Source organism: Thalia democratica, unplaced genomic scaffold (assembly GCF_965202585.1).
Source record: "Thalia democratica unplaced genomic scaffold, ktThaDemo2.hap1.1 HAP1_SCAFFOLD_988, whole genome shotgun sequence".
NCBI lineage: Eukaryota > Metazoa > Chordata > Thaliacea > Salpida > Salpidae > Thalia > Thalia democratica.
The window spans coordinates 22,040-36,887 of NW_028139923.1; the positions used below are offsets into that span (position 1 = coordinate 22,040).

At 26.5% G+C, this 14,848-nt stretch overlaps 1 protein-coding gene across 1 annotated transcript in view; it reads right to left on the bottom strand.

Moving 5' to 3' along the window:
- The window catches only part of LOC145847598 (protein timeless homolog), a 22,123-nt gene extending 8,055 nt beyond the window's left edge, over positions 1-14,068 (bottom strand). The window contains exons 1-4 of the mRNA XM_082953640.1: positions 14,028-14,068; positions 7,848-7,971; positions 2,337-2,362; positions 1,731-1,865 (exon numbers count right to left, since the gene is read on the bottom strand). Of these exons, the coding sequence (XP_082809766.1) occupies positions 1,731-1,865; positions 2,337-2,362; positions 7,848-7,971; positions 14,028-14,068 (326 nt within the window). The remainder of the gene's footprint in view (positions 1-1,730; positions 1,866-2,336; positions 2,363-7,847; positions 7,972-14,027) is intronic.
- Between the last annotated feature and the right edge of the window lie 780 nt (positions 14,069-14,848).

Genomic DNA, 14,848 nt, shown 5'->3' on the forward strand with positions numbered 1-14,848 from the left:
AGTTTTTAAATGGGCAGAATTTGATATAAACAACAGTTAACTTTTACAAGAAGACAAAACTGTGACTAGAAAATATTGTAAAATTTTTAATGCGGTTAAAATCAAATTTAATAAACAACTTTAATCTAGCATGTTCATGAGAACTCAATAATAACTACCATGTGTTTTTATGAAGTTATAACTGTTATTCTTGTGCCAAAACTTTCACTTATGTGTACTACATAAACATATGGAAGAATTTCAGCAAAGATTTACATCTTCTCAAAACAATTCATGTGTTATAAATTACACTTCAGCAGAAAAATCGATAAAACGTTTACAACAGCTGGGAACTACCAGCATCCGATTTAAAATACTCGCCTGCATTGTGGCTAACAATAATGTGATTTGCATGTTAAAATAGCAATGATTTATATCAACTCTTGTGATTAGGACATTCGCCTACTTAATTTAGGTAAATAAATAACATTTTTCATTGGTGCTTAAATTTCGAACGACTTAATACTTTTCAAGTAACACTAAAAGCTTTAGTTTTAGCTAGCATTAATATTACTAAATGTAACAAACTATACGCAAAGCTAGTAACAGACATATACATGCTGCATCAAACAATTGCAATGTTCTATTTCGATTCTAATTAACTTTAGTTGCTAAATAACATTTCTTTGATATTAACAAAATGGTTTTATATGTTTCAAATAAAACTATAACGTTAATTGGTTTATAGTTTTACTTTTTTATACAATTAGATATTCTGACCTAAACTATACAAGAAAAACCTTTTTCAAATAGTTACACAACAATTTGAATGTCGGTTTTAGTTTTGGTAACCGGTTAGGTCTTAATTACTTTTAGCATACGTGGGAAAAAAACAAATTGGGTTGCTTACTTCCTAATTATAAAACAAAAATACTTATAGCCAAGGCAGTTTAAGAGCTTTAAATTAAATATAAATAATTTTCGTACAAAGCGTTATACATCAATTGTGAGAAAAATATTTTTTGTAGTTTCCAAAATTATTATTGAATCTTTTATAAAAGGTTTAATTTAGAAAAGTGAAACCATTAAATCAAGGTTGTATGAATTAAGATGATACATTTTTTCGATTTAGATAAATTAAATATAAAAATTTTGGCCATCAACAAATATATAAAAAACACACAATTTAAACAAAGCAGTTGCAAAATTTTACTCTTTAGTTTTAACAAAATAAGCCAAAGGGTTATTTCTTGAAATAAATTTTTACCACACTTGCACTGCGTAAAATTACAAGAAATTAAAAATACAACTATGTACATTGGTTGGTTGTAAAAAAATATGGCGACCCTGAAAAATACAAAAGAACCTTATAAAACTTACTTGTAGTTCTTAACTTGTTAAATACAAAAACAAATAGAAACAAGTAAAAATTTAAATTTCACCTTCTCTACCAGGCTTAATGTTACTTACTTACTTTGTGAGCTTAATTTGTAAAGAGTAAATACCAAAGAAGACAGAAAGAACTAAAAATTAAAAAAATACTTTCTTGACCGAGTTTGGGCATTACGATGCATATTACATGTAATTAACAATAACATAATAATGATGTAAAACAAAGTTTTGAAAATTTAGCAAAGAGATGAATTATTAAAAATTCACCTTCTCGATCAGAGAACTAATACATCCTAAGAATGTAAAATCTAAAACTTACCTGTTGTTCATTTATTAAATACAAAAATAAGAAAAATCACCTCCTCGACCAGGCTTGCGCATCGTGCTTGTCGTTTAGCATGAGTTCGTAGTAGTTGAGCAAATTGGTGTCGATGAAGTGGAGCGTTTGCAGGTTCAGTGTTTCAGATACGTACTCAACTTTGAAGTCTGCTGACCTGAAAGAAACAAGTAAATTTTATATTTTTTTTTTTACTTTATGTAGTTGAATGTTATTACATATTTTACTTTTAAGTCTGCTGATCTGAAAGTAAGAAGTAAATTTAAAATATATGTTTAATATTTTATGTACTTAATCGTTTCAGATACATACTCAACTTAAAGCATGTTGATCTGTATGTGATAATAATTCAATTAGTTGTTATTCAACTAACTAATATTTACTTTTGTATAACTGAAATATGAATATTGAGATCAACTGATATTCAACCCAGGTGATATGAAGAGCGATCGTAAACATTTTTAAAATCATACACTTTAAAAAATCATATTATAAATAAAACTTAAAGGCATTAAAGAAACGCATTACTGTGCTGTTGTTTTTTTCTAACAAGTAAAAATATTAATTTACAAGAAACATGTGACTTTTTTAAATGGGAAAGTTTCGTTATCTTTACAGATAATTTAACTTTCCGTCTATTAGAAAGTCCTCATCCTGTAAATTGTATAATTATAATTACTTTTTAATTTTGGCATGAAACATTTCAATATACGTTTCAATGTATCTTAATTACAATGAAACTGTAGCTTGATAAATAAAAGCCTAAAAAATCTTACATAACTAGTATACTAAATCTTAAGTACTTATAAGAAGAATCATACTTTATCGTTTTATATTAAAAAAGTATTTAATTAATCTTTCGACACGTAAAAAAATTAGCCGTTATTAAAAATTAAAAGTATGTTTGTGTACTAAGTTATTATTTTTAATTTTGTCATACACAAATACACTATTAAATAATTAAAAATTTTATAACTAGTTTTATAAGTTATTTTATAACTAGATTCATAAGATTTGTAGAAATTATATATAACTAGTACAGTATACCAATTAGAGTATTACTAGATTTTTTAAATCCTTAAATTCAGTAATTTTTGAGTATTTGGTTTCTCATAATTTTTTTTCAAGTGTAGTTTAATTTTTATTTTTTACTGCTGGTTTATTTTAGTTTGACTTTAATCTAACAAGTTTTACTAGTACAGCAAAGTTCTTTAGTATTAGCATTTAGTTAATTTTTTCACTTGATTATTAAGTCATTTTATAATTTAAAACTTTAAACTACAGTATATTTTTATTTCAATTTAGTTTAATTTAGTAAGATATAATTTTTGACAAGACTTATTTCGAAAGTACTTAAATAAATATAATTTAAAAAATGGAATGTATTTTGTTTTATTTTTTAAATAAATTATGCACCGGAAAAAGTTCTTCAAACCTTTATTTATAAAACAGTCAAATTCAAAATATTTTTTTATAGACTAAAGGTTATAAAAATATGTATCATGTAAGTTACTATGTGAAACTAATGCGAATATACGCAATAAGTTTACAAATTTAGAAAATTATACTTAAACTTTTATTCACCATATGCCATTAGTGCTAATGTCAGAAATACGTGCAATAAAAAACATATGTGTATAGTTGAGAAACAATTATCGGAGAAAATTTCTCACTTTAGCGTTAAAATAAATGATAGTTTTTAAATTTTGTTATTGGTTTGTAGACATTTTACACTTTTTTAAAATTCACAGTATACGGTGAGAATCAAAAACTTAAAAAAAACTTCTTGAACGAGAAATTTTCTTTCGTGTGCTTGTATCGGAAACAGTTTACAAAACTGTCTGTATCTCAAATGTTAATTTTGACATGTTACAAATAATATCTTGTAGTTTCAATTTTAAGCTAACAAAAAAGGGTCAACGCTGGTTTTTGTAGAAAAATATATTGTATTCCCATATCGCCATAAAACCTTTAGAAAGAATTAACTTACTACTATATAAAAAATACAAATAACGTAATTGTTGTTAAAAATTAAACCCCAAACTACATATATTCATATTTTGTGCACAATAAAGAAACTTAATCCCGCTTAAGAATTAATTTACTACTAAATTAAAAATAAATATTGCAGAAAGGTTGTTAGAAATTGAACCCCAAACTACATATACTCACACTTTTGTGCACAATAAAAAAAACTTTATCCCGCTAAAAATCAATTTACAAACTATCCTTCTACTACTACGCACAAGCGTATTGTAACAACAAAGTGCGCGCTGAAAGTTGCAGTTTGGCGGAACAAAATCGCGAGTGGGGAGGTGAAGGAGTGGCGAAGAGAAAGAGGTGGCGGCTCGCTGGAAGGAGCAGACGTAGGCAGCAAGAAACAATCGGTTATAAAACGAAATAAAGCGCGTTGATTGGCTGAGAGGTTTTCGCAAAGTTGGCAAACAAATTTCTCATTAAATTGATTTGAAGTTTCAAGTGGATTTAAAATTCGACATAGCGCTTTATTTGTTACAAGGTATCAATGATTAGGTTTAATGTACGGTTAACTTCGGGGCCATTTAGTAAAAAAACTTAATTAGTACAGAAATGTTCATTATATCAATTTTTATACATCAATAAAAAACTGATATACCTTCACTATTTTGCTATTTTTATAAAATCTAGCAATTTCTGAGTATTAATTAAAACCAATTTAAATTACTTTTTAATTTTTACTAACATACAGCTATGTTTTTCAAAAAGTTCAAAGTTATTTATTTCAATTGCACGTAATGATAATTTAAAAAAAACTTTATACTTTAATATATTCTAAATTGTAATACAACACTGAAAGCTTTTCTGCCTCGCACAGAAGTTATACATGAATAAGAGAAGTAAAAATCAGAATATTCGAAGAAAATAAAATCATAATTTCATAACTTGAATAAAATTTGAAAAAAAAAACATAAGCTATCTTTTATTTTTGTTAACATTTTGCTTTTATATAACACAAAAAAAGCTTAAGTGTTTACACATTGAAGATCAAATATTAACTTAAAATCGTTATAACACATACCTAATGAAGTGTTCTTTTATAATTATAATCAGATTATAGACCGATGCAACCAATGTTAATGAGGTTATTATAAACTTATAAAGCTATTTAATGCAAGCTTTAAATCAGCTAATTTTATAGAGTAACCGTGCATTTAAATAAAAATTATTTACAATACTTTAATTTCATTCAAGTTGCGTTGATATTTCGATTAAACTCAACTTATTTGGATTTAAAATAAAACAACAATCATAGTTTATGGACGTATCGAAAGCTTAAGAAGTTATGTAAATATATTTTTCAATATTTTTTAATTAAGGAACTTTAAAATTAATTTTAAAACGTATGTAAATCAAAACTGTAATTAATATATAAACATAATTTTGAGTGTGAAACCTCAACTATAAAAAAAAGAAAATTAATGCCTAGTCTAAAGAATTTTTTTAATTAATTTCCACAAGACACCTAACCCATAATAGGATTAAAAATTTACAAAAAAGTTGTAAAAACCTTGACGGGAAATTGTCATAGTTCCAATTCAAGCATGTGGAAATTAAAATGGTATATATAATAAATAGTATATTTACACTTAGTTTCTAAATTTCTTTTATGCTTAATTAGTTGACATTGTTGCTTAAAAATTGTGTTATCCAAATAAAAACGATAAATTTTAGTTTAAAAATTAAATAAAAAAAGTATTCATTATAAACTTAAGTTAAGTATATATCTGCCACTAAAATACGTATACTAAAAAAACCATTGAAGATAGTAACAAGTTGTAGCAAAAGTAAGAAATTCCAAAATAAATGAACAAATTACTCAGATAAGAAGTCAGATGCACTTGTGAAAAAGTTACGTAACCGACAAATTTGATCAAAACAACTTCTTTTCAAGTACGAACTTTATTTGTTCTACTTTGACTCATTGTTAGGTTATAGTACACCCTGGGCAAAAGTGTAGGGTTTAACCTGAAAGCAACAACCAGTGCAGTAGAAGAAAACAGTAGAAATTAATAATCCACCAACGGCTTGATGTTATGTAACAACCGCAAACAAATAGTTATGTAACTTTAAAACATTAGAACTGACTATTTACCGTTCAAATTTGCTATTTGTATAGGGTCGTGTTGTTTGTTGCACAAATAAACATTTCGTGCTTCAGCAGAGTCAAATTTCGTTTACATTTTTTTCATGATACACATTTATGATCGAGTAAAATATTTTGTTTAACTCTTAAAAACATAATGAAGTACGAAAAAATCAAGGCAATCCTTGACTTTATAAAGTTTTTATCCATTTTTGTAAGTTTTTTTGAATTTCCAATGTTTTATTTAAAAACCAAGATATGTCACCATAAAAATTTCTTTGAATAGTTCTCAATTGTGCACAATGAGTTTTTGTGATAACTAGCTAGCTATATTTAAAAAAAATTATCTAAAATCTCCAAGGTTTAATTGTTTGGGTCCCAGACAGTTTGCATTAAGTTGTTTTCAGAAAATCTAGAATAGTCTCTACAAAAATACATTTAATCAGCTGAAAACTTGCAGATAGGATTTTAGCGATATTTCCTAATGGTAAAAAAAATTCAGCTGATAACTCAAAAACTGCCGATTTTATAAGCATCCTATTGTACATGAGCATATTTACGATAGCAGTTTGAAATTTTATAATGTTAAAAGACACTATACGCGTTAGTGGTGGTTTTAAGTGACATTTTAATTTTGTACCAAACCAAAATTGGCATTTTTATTAGACAAATTGACCTCATAGACTTTATGATATAGAGTGACAACACATTAAGATTTAAAAAAAATATTTTATTTCAGGTTGCACTTAAACATTTTTTATTTTGTTTTATAATCAAAAATGCATCTTTTTACTTTTTAGACACGTTGAAATTATTTTAAAACATATTTTTTACAAATTAAGTTTATTTCAATTTTTCATTTTTACGTAACGCCAACAAACTGCTACTAAAACAAAAACATGGTTTGAAATAAAAAGATGTCCACTTCAAGTAGAACGTGACACTTTAGTTTAAATGCTTCGGCGTATCATTAATTCGATACTATTTTGCCTGTTTTACACAAGAAAACTACATGTAAATGTCAGGTACAAAGTTACGAAACAGTCCAATTAAATATAGAACATTCAAGGATATTTACTACTTCAGGGGTCAAGCTAATGAGTTACAATTAAATTGACATTAAATAAAAAATTAAAACAACAATATAACTATTCTAAACTTGGAGAAAATAAAACTAAATTCAAACCACACAGTTTATATTAAACAAATTTCAAAAAAATAAATCTATTTAAATATTTTTCCATTGGGAAAAAGAGCATATAAAACAGCAGGAACCATATAAGTTTTAAAACTTGTTTAGTTTAACTATGCCTGAAAATTGAACTTTGAAAAGTTATTAAATTTTTTATAAAATCTAAAACTAAACTAGCTTTTGTTAGTAAGTCGAAATTTTTTTCATAAATTCAAAAAAAAAAAAACTTTTGGCATTTCTAATGGAACAAGTGCAACCTTTGATGTCAAATAACCAGTATTTCACAAGCACTCTTTGGATCGTTAATCAAAAGTTACCACAAACAGACCTTTAATTAGTTGTTTAAGTTTCCCGCAAACTTTTATGTTACATAACGACCACATTAACCGATAATAACCAAATTGTTGATTACTGCTTGTATTTCGATACTTCAATCAAGGTACTCATTATTTAGCCTTCATTGTTTTATTGTCTTTTTATAAAATGAATGAGACCAGATAGCAATAAAACTAAACGGAAACTATAAAACTATATCTGGTCTCATTTAGCTTTTTACAGAATGAATGAAACCAGATAATAAACTAATAATCAAAAACTATAAAACAAACTCCCTACTGTACAAAGCAGTGTTTGCCAAATCTACTGTGCAAACACGAGTACAATAATGCATATTAAATAATGAACTTCACCATAAAACCAACAACAACAGTATTCGAAACAACCTACGCCCTGTTAGGACTCATCAGGTAGCCACTGTGCAAACAAAATCTACTGTGCAAACACAAGTATAATAATGCATAATAATAATAATAATAACAACAAACTTCACCACACAACCAACAACAACAGCATCTGCGACCGGTATCGTCCTTATTAGGACTCATCGGGCAGGCACAGTCGCGAGAAACCGCTGTTGAGATCTCAACAAGCGGGTATAAGTACAAAGTACTGAAATAATAATAATGAAAATTTTATTTACAATTTAAAATGCATGCCGCCAAACAACTAAGCAAGCTTTATTGAAAGATTTCACGGTGCGTTTCATAACTAAAAGTACAAAATAAAGCAGAATCCAATGGACATAGGTAAACTTGACTCAGCGAAACTAATCTTTGTTTTGAATCTGGGCCGAGCCCTGTTTACATTATAAGCACATTAAAAAGTTATGCAAAAGTTGTAACTCGTTGCATAACGTGTTTTATAACCATAACGTTCAAGGTGTTTTGTTTTTAAACCGATTAATAATCTCAGGGCCAAAAAAAAAACTTGCTATTTATGTTAAATGTGTTTCATTAAAACGTTTGTGGGGTTTTACCAACAGTTTACAATTTTGTATGCCAGCGTAACTTTTAAGCATTTTAGAAGGTTTTACACAAACAATCTTTTTGTTTTATCTCACTTTTGCTCTTTAATTAAATGAACATGGTGAAAAATAATCAATTTTTTAACAGAACTTCGGTACGGGCAAATATCACTAGGAAGGTTTAATAGTCGTGTAAATTATCAAATATAACAGCAACACAAAACAATCGATATTTTTTTTGCACCTTAAATACTCTAGATGCGCAATTTAACATACAAATTTCGAAAAAAAATAGCTAAATGCGCAAACTATGATTCATTTATAAACAAACTTGGTAAGAAATGCATTTAAATTAAAAAAGTCACGTAACTCAGTCGTTGGAGCCTTGAAATAAATAAATAAATCAATATCTTCCAAGTTTATTTTCTTCGTTCGAGATACTACTTTATGTGCAAAAACATAAGCTCAACTGGAAATAATTTAATAAAATGAAACATATTGCACTCTGAAATGAAATTAACTAAATTGATCTCATCTAAGTTTATTTAATTAGTTTCTATTCTGTCTGCTTGATATATTCTTAAAGTTGTAAAAACTTAAACTCTCATAATGTCTAGTTTTTGAGTTGGGATTTTATGTTTTTGTAACAAAACAAACTTTTCCAGACGCCTAATCATCGCGGAGCTTTTTTTAACAAATGTAATTTGGAAATTTATTATTGCAGGAAGCCAGCATAGTTACGTAAACCATTGTTACGCAACAACTAAAAAGCTGTGATAGGAAGCGAAATCAGAGTGAAATGTCTTTTTTTTTTTTGTAAACAACTGATAAAAACTTGAATGTTCGACTCGGGCTTACGCAACGCTTAAACGGGAGTTTTTAAATCTGCTGACAACAGTGCTGCCAATTTCTTTTAGCGAATTCTTCCAGGTTTTTAAAAGTACTAGTTTTCGGGTCTGATTTTAGTTTGAAGCTTTGTTTGAGTTTAAAAACTGTGTTCTTTAGCCTAAATTGTCAAACTCCAGGTTTTTTGGCAACCATGCTAACATTTAAAAAGTACAACAACAAAAAAACTAAAACATTTAATCGAGCTTACTTAAAGCTCGAACGAGAATCTGGTTCCACTTTACTCTCTATAATCTGTAAACATTTAAAAAGGCGAAACTGTGCTAAAGCAACTGTTAAAAACTGTGCTAAGCAGTTTAAGAACATTAATACATACTGTAAACTTTAAATGTGTTAAAAAAATTGTTGATGATGACAAAAAACCTATATCTATATGGTAGACTTTTCGTGTCAAATTAAAATTTTACTACTTAACAAAATTTGTTTTAAGTTTCAGGTTTTTTTAAGGTTTTATAGTGATTTTTATTCAATTTTCCAAGTTTTTTTTTTCAAAATTTTTCAAATTCCAGGTTTATTTAGCCTAAATTGTCAGATTCCAGGTTTTTCCACGGATTCATGTTTTTTGGCAACCCTGTAACATTTAAAAAACACAACAAAAAACTAAAACATAAAAATCGAGGTTAAGTAATGCTCGAACGGGAATCTGGTTTCATTTTACTCTCTAGAATCTGTCAACATTTAAAAAGGCGATAAAAAATTTTTATTTTACTTTCACTTTCGCCTTCACGTGACAATTTATTTAAAAAAAAATTAGTTATATAGTTTAAACATCAATGCACTTTTTGTGCGAAAAATCTTATACAGTTGAAACAACGATGGCATTATATTTTTGTACCGACCAAAAGCTAATGAGTCAACCTTTGGTATGTTTAGACATGTGCATGGACTTTTGTATAATTTTTTGTTTAATATAATTATCCGTGTTTACCAAAGAGTGCTTTTAGCAACAGAAGGTTCTATTAGTTGAAATATATTCGTAAAAAAAAAGTTTGTAAAAAACACATTCATCTTGAACAATTTATATAGATTTTTGACATGATAAAAATATGGACTGATTGCGACTTTTAGTGTTAAATTTAAGTATTTTCTTGATATTTGACGTACTGAAGTAGTGTTAACATAAAATCAAAAATGTATAAAAAACGCTTTTCATTTACTTATTTAATTCTACTCTAGTCCAGGGTTTCCCAAAGTGGGCCAAGTGGCCTTGGAGCAGTAAAGGAGCCACAGGGGGCCATGAGGTCACAATTTGAAACTTACACTATCTTAATCTTGATATGATGATGAAGAGCAAAAAAAGTCTTAGAAGTTTTTAATAGTAGTTTTTTGAGTAATTTTGTTGGAGGGGGCTAAAGCATTTTTCATTTCTATAAATTTTAATTTGAAAAAAAGTTTGGGAAACCCTGCTCAACTCTAATTAATTAGGTACTAAAAAATAGGTTATTTTGCAAGGAAATTGCTAAACCACTTTTCTGATTTAATTAAAACTGATTTGTATAAAAGACGTGACATGCATTTAAAAAACACATTATCGATTTATTTTTGGCCTTGAAATTTCTAATCAGTTTTAAAACAAAACACTTTAATTGTTATGGTTACACAACACGTTATGAAACGAGTTACAACTTTTGCATAACTTTTTAATGTGCTTATAATGTAAACAGGGCTCGGCCCAGATTTCAAAGATTTATTTCGCTGAATCAAGTTGTATTAATTATAATTTCACCGTAAACTTTCAGATCATTTGTCTTTTTAGCTACAAAACCATAAAATTTTTAAATATTCCTGCAAAACCTAGTTGTTGCATAACGTTCATTTAACAATGTAAACAAAATTTCAATTCGATTAATATTTGTTTGCACAGTATATAACAAATATATTATTTCGCTCAAGAAGTGGAACTAATCAAGTTTTGATTCTCAATGCTTATAACAGGATGGCCACTGGTTTTTTAGCCTAAATTAAATTTTCAGTTTTTCTAGGATTCCAGGTTTAGTGGACACCCTGTTATAAACAATATACTTTCAAAAATCACGGGTTACAAAAATAAAACATGGTTACAAACCACATTTTAAAATATATGGAAGTTATTGAAAGTATTTGGGCTTGTATTGTAAAAACACTCTAACTAATTAATGTGATGGGTTGTAAATTTTAAAATACATTCTGCAAGCTGAAAATTTATAGTTTTAGACATACTATACACAAGTACAAGACGTAAATGTCAAGTTGTCAAACTGGCACCCAGATTTCACACGTCATTGACTAATTTTTACATGGAAAAGGTGTTGTTTTGGTTGCAATGATTTTAAAAGTAAGATATTAGCTTTACAAAACTTTTACAAACAAATACAATAAATTGTTGAGAGGTTTTTGTAAAATTAATAAAGTTTTCCCGTACATTTATTTTAAACATTAGAGAAAAAAGTGTATAGTAAGTGTTAATATACCGAATCTAAATTATTTACATTTGCAACTACACTAAAATAGCAATTCACATAGGTTTATCAATAACTCAAGAGGTTTCACATGGAACTTTAATAAAACAACTTGCTTACGTAACACCTTTTACTTGAACATTTTAAAGTTTACATATTTTTTTTTTACAGAAGCTCGAGTAGGTGAGAAAGCATGGCTTCTTGGATCGAAACGACTAAATTTTTACCGAGAAAAATTTATCCCGTTTACTTGGTACTTTTATAAATTAAGATGTTTATGATGAAATGACGTCATATAAATAAAAATCAAAAACTTACAAACTAAATGTAGTTCGTTAATTGTTTTTTTAACCAAGAATCAGGTTCATTAGTACTGTGGGATTCGATCAAGTTTCGTTTAAAAATGTTTTACTTTAAAATCAGACAGTGTGTTAAAATGTGTACCTAAGCATTAGTTTCTATATAAAGTTAAATTATTTTCACATATACGCAAGTCACTGACGTATGTTTTAAATTAGTTGCGCACCATCCAATATAAACAAATTAAAATTTAATTTAAAATTTTTCCCAGCTACACGAAATTCAACTAAAAATAAGATTTTTTTCAATTTATACACGTCATGTTTTTTTAACTTAAACTCTGACAATTCTCAACAATTGAACAAAAATATCTTACGTTATATCAAATAATTATTTTTTCAAAAGCTTTTAAATGTTTCACAGTTTGTCTTGAAATCATAACAACAATCATAAAACTGGCTTTTAAAATAATAGAACAACTATTTTAGTTTTAGAAAAAATAACTGAAAATGTTGTTTAGGTAGTTTTATATCTAGAAAACTACTAATCGCTTATCATACTACTATAACTATATTTAAAGATTAAAAAGAAAACATAACTGCAACGCACTAAACTGAGCTTTTTTTTTTCATTGAAACAATTATAAAACTTACTGACAAAATTTTATCAAGTGTTAATAAAAAAATAACAATATTTACAACTCAACCCAAGATCATTAGTTTTTTATCGTTTTAATTAGATGTTATAAGCTTAAATTCAGAGATTCATTGCAGCAAAAATATTTACAACTTAGTATAAAACCATCAAGTTTTTTTTTTGTTTTTATAAGTAAACTTTTCATACGTGCTGTCAAAGAAATAACAATGATTGAAAGAAATAGCTTTTTTGAGTTCACTAGTTTTAGAAACTTTACAAAAACATCCTGAAAAAATCGACACGTTGTTTATTTCTTAATCGGAAACATTTTAAATTCAAATATGTTAAAGTTCTATAGATTAAATAAGGTGTTTTCGTTATTTTCAATAAACAGACTACTAGATTGTTTAAAAACAAAAGTATTATTAAAAAAGCATATTTTATGTTTTAAAACAATGATTTTATGAGTGTTTCAGGTTTGTAAACAGCTTTAATTTGAAGATTAAAATTTTTTAAATGTGCATTATAACATTTTAGTTCAAAACAATAACATTTAAAAAAAGTGTATTTATAAAATTTCAATAAAAAATAAGAACGGTCTCAGTCAGTTTTTGTGATTTTTTTTTGTGTTTTAAAAAAACAAAAGAATATGTTTTAAAAATCTATTAATACATCGATAAAAGTTAATTTTTCGATAAAAGTATTTGTAAAGTTTTGGTAATTTTACAAAACATTGAACGAATTTTATAAATAGATAGACTAAATTTTTTTTAATTTATTTATAAAACTGTTTCTTAAGTTTACTTCTAGATCTAAATGTACATCTGTAATTTTTAAAGATTTAAACTGTATTCTGTTTACTTAAAACTTAATATTTTTAAATTTTCCTAATATAGATATGTAATGCAATAAAAGCCAATTATTTTCTTGTAAATTTTAATTTACGTAACATAAAATTCACTGGGAAAGTTTATACGTCAACCTTTTAATAAATCAAAAAATAATAATAATATATGAATTTTTTATGACTTTATGTAAACTGTCAAAACATAAATGATTTATTATTACCTCAAATTTCAAAAAATTTAACACAAACAATGCTATATTCCTACAAGTAGACTCTTGTTTGAAGTTAAATTATATTTATTGAAATTTGAAACATTGTAATAACAAAAAGTGTGCGTAATTTTCAAATTTTACAACTGTAAGACCAGCAAACTAATAAAAATGTGTTTAATTTCAACGAGTTACTACTTTCATCACCATAAACAATACTTAAAATTCAAAAACCACAGCAATAGTTGATAAAAAGTACAATATAGCTTGAATAAATGTGACTTTGGTAGCAAAAATTTTCAAGCAATTATACATTGCAGAGTCAAAACTGCAATGTTATATAACTTTTTTTTTTCCAAAATCACTTGAAATCGTTGATCAGATCACGCGGTTTTTTAATTGGCATGTTTTGAAACAATTCATCTTCAAATGATAACCACACTAAACATTTCTATTGGATTTCAAAGCTTTGATTTTATTGATACACATTGGTTTTTAAACGATATCAACATTTTTGTGAAAAAGTAAATAAATATGTACATTGCACAGTACATATAACTCTTTGAAAACTTATACGTTTAACGAAAAAAAAACACTCTGTCTAATAAATACACAGATGCGATAAAATAAACAAAAAAGTTATTTTTACTTGATACATCATTTTGTTAATGATAACAAAAACTTTTTTAACATTACTTTGTAAACATAGGTTTAAACACCTTTTAGCATATTTATAATATTAAATATTAACCTACGTTTAATTTAACACTTTTATATAGCTATGCTTAAAAACAAAAATATTTACCAGCTTAAATCATCTGAATTTTAATACTATGATCTATTTTTTAAGACTTAAAAAAAATTGATTATTTCAATAAAAGCTGTAAAAATATATAAAATAATTTTAATTAGGACAATAAATGCTCTTTGTACGACTTTTATTTAACTCTTACTAAATTACATAGGTAATTTTCATAACTATCAAATTTAACTGTTTTTCAACACTCTAGTTTGTTTAAATACGGATTATAAATATCATATTTGATCTTTTTTAGAGTATCATCTTTTTAGACAATATCTTTTATATTCAATACATATACTTAATTCCATTTCTTTTCATAAAGTTAAAATTATAAAGTTACAAAAGTATAGAAACTTTAAACTTTTTCATTATAATAAACATATA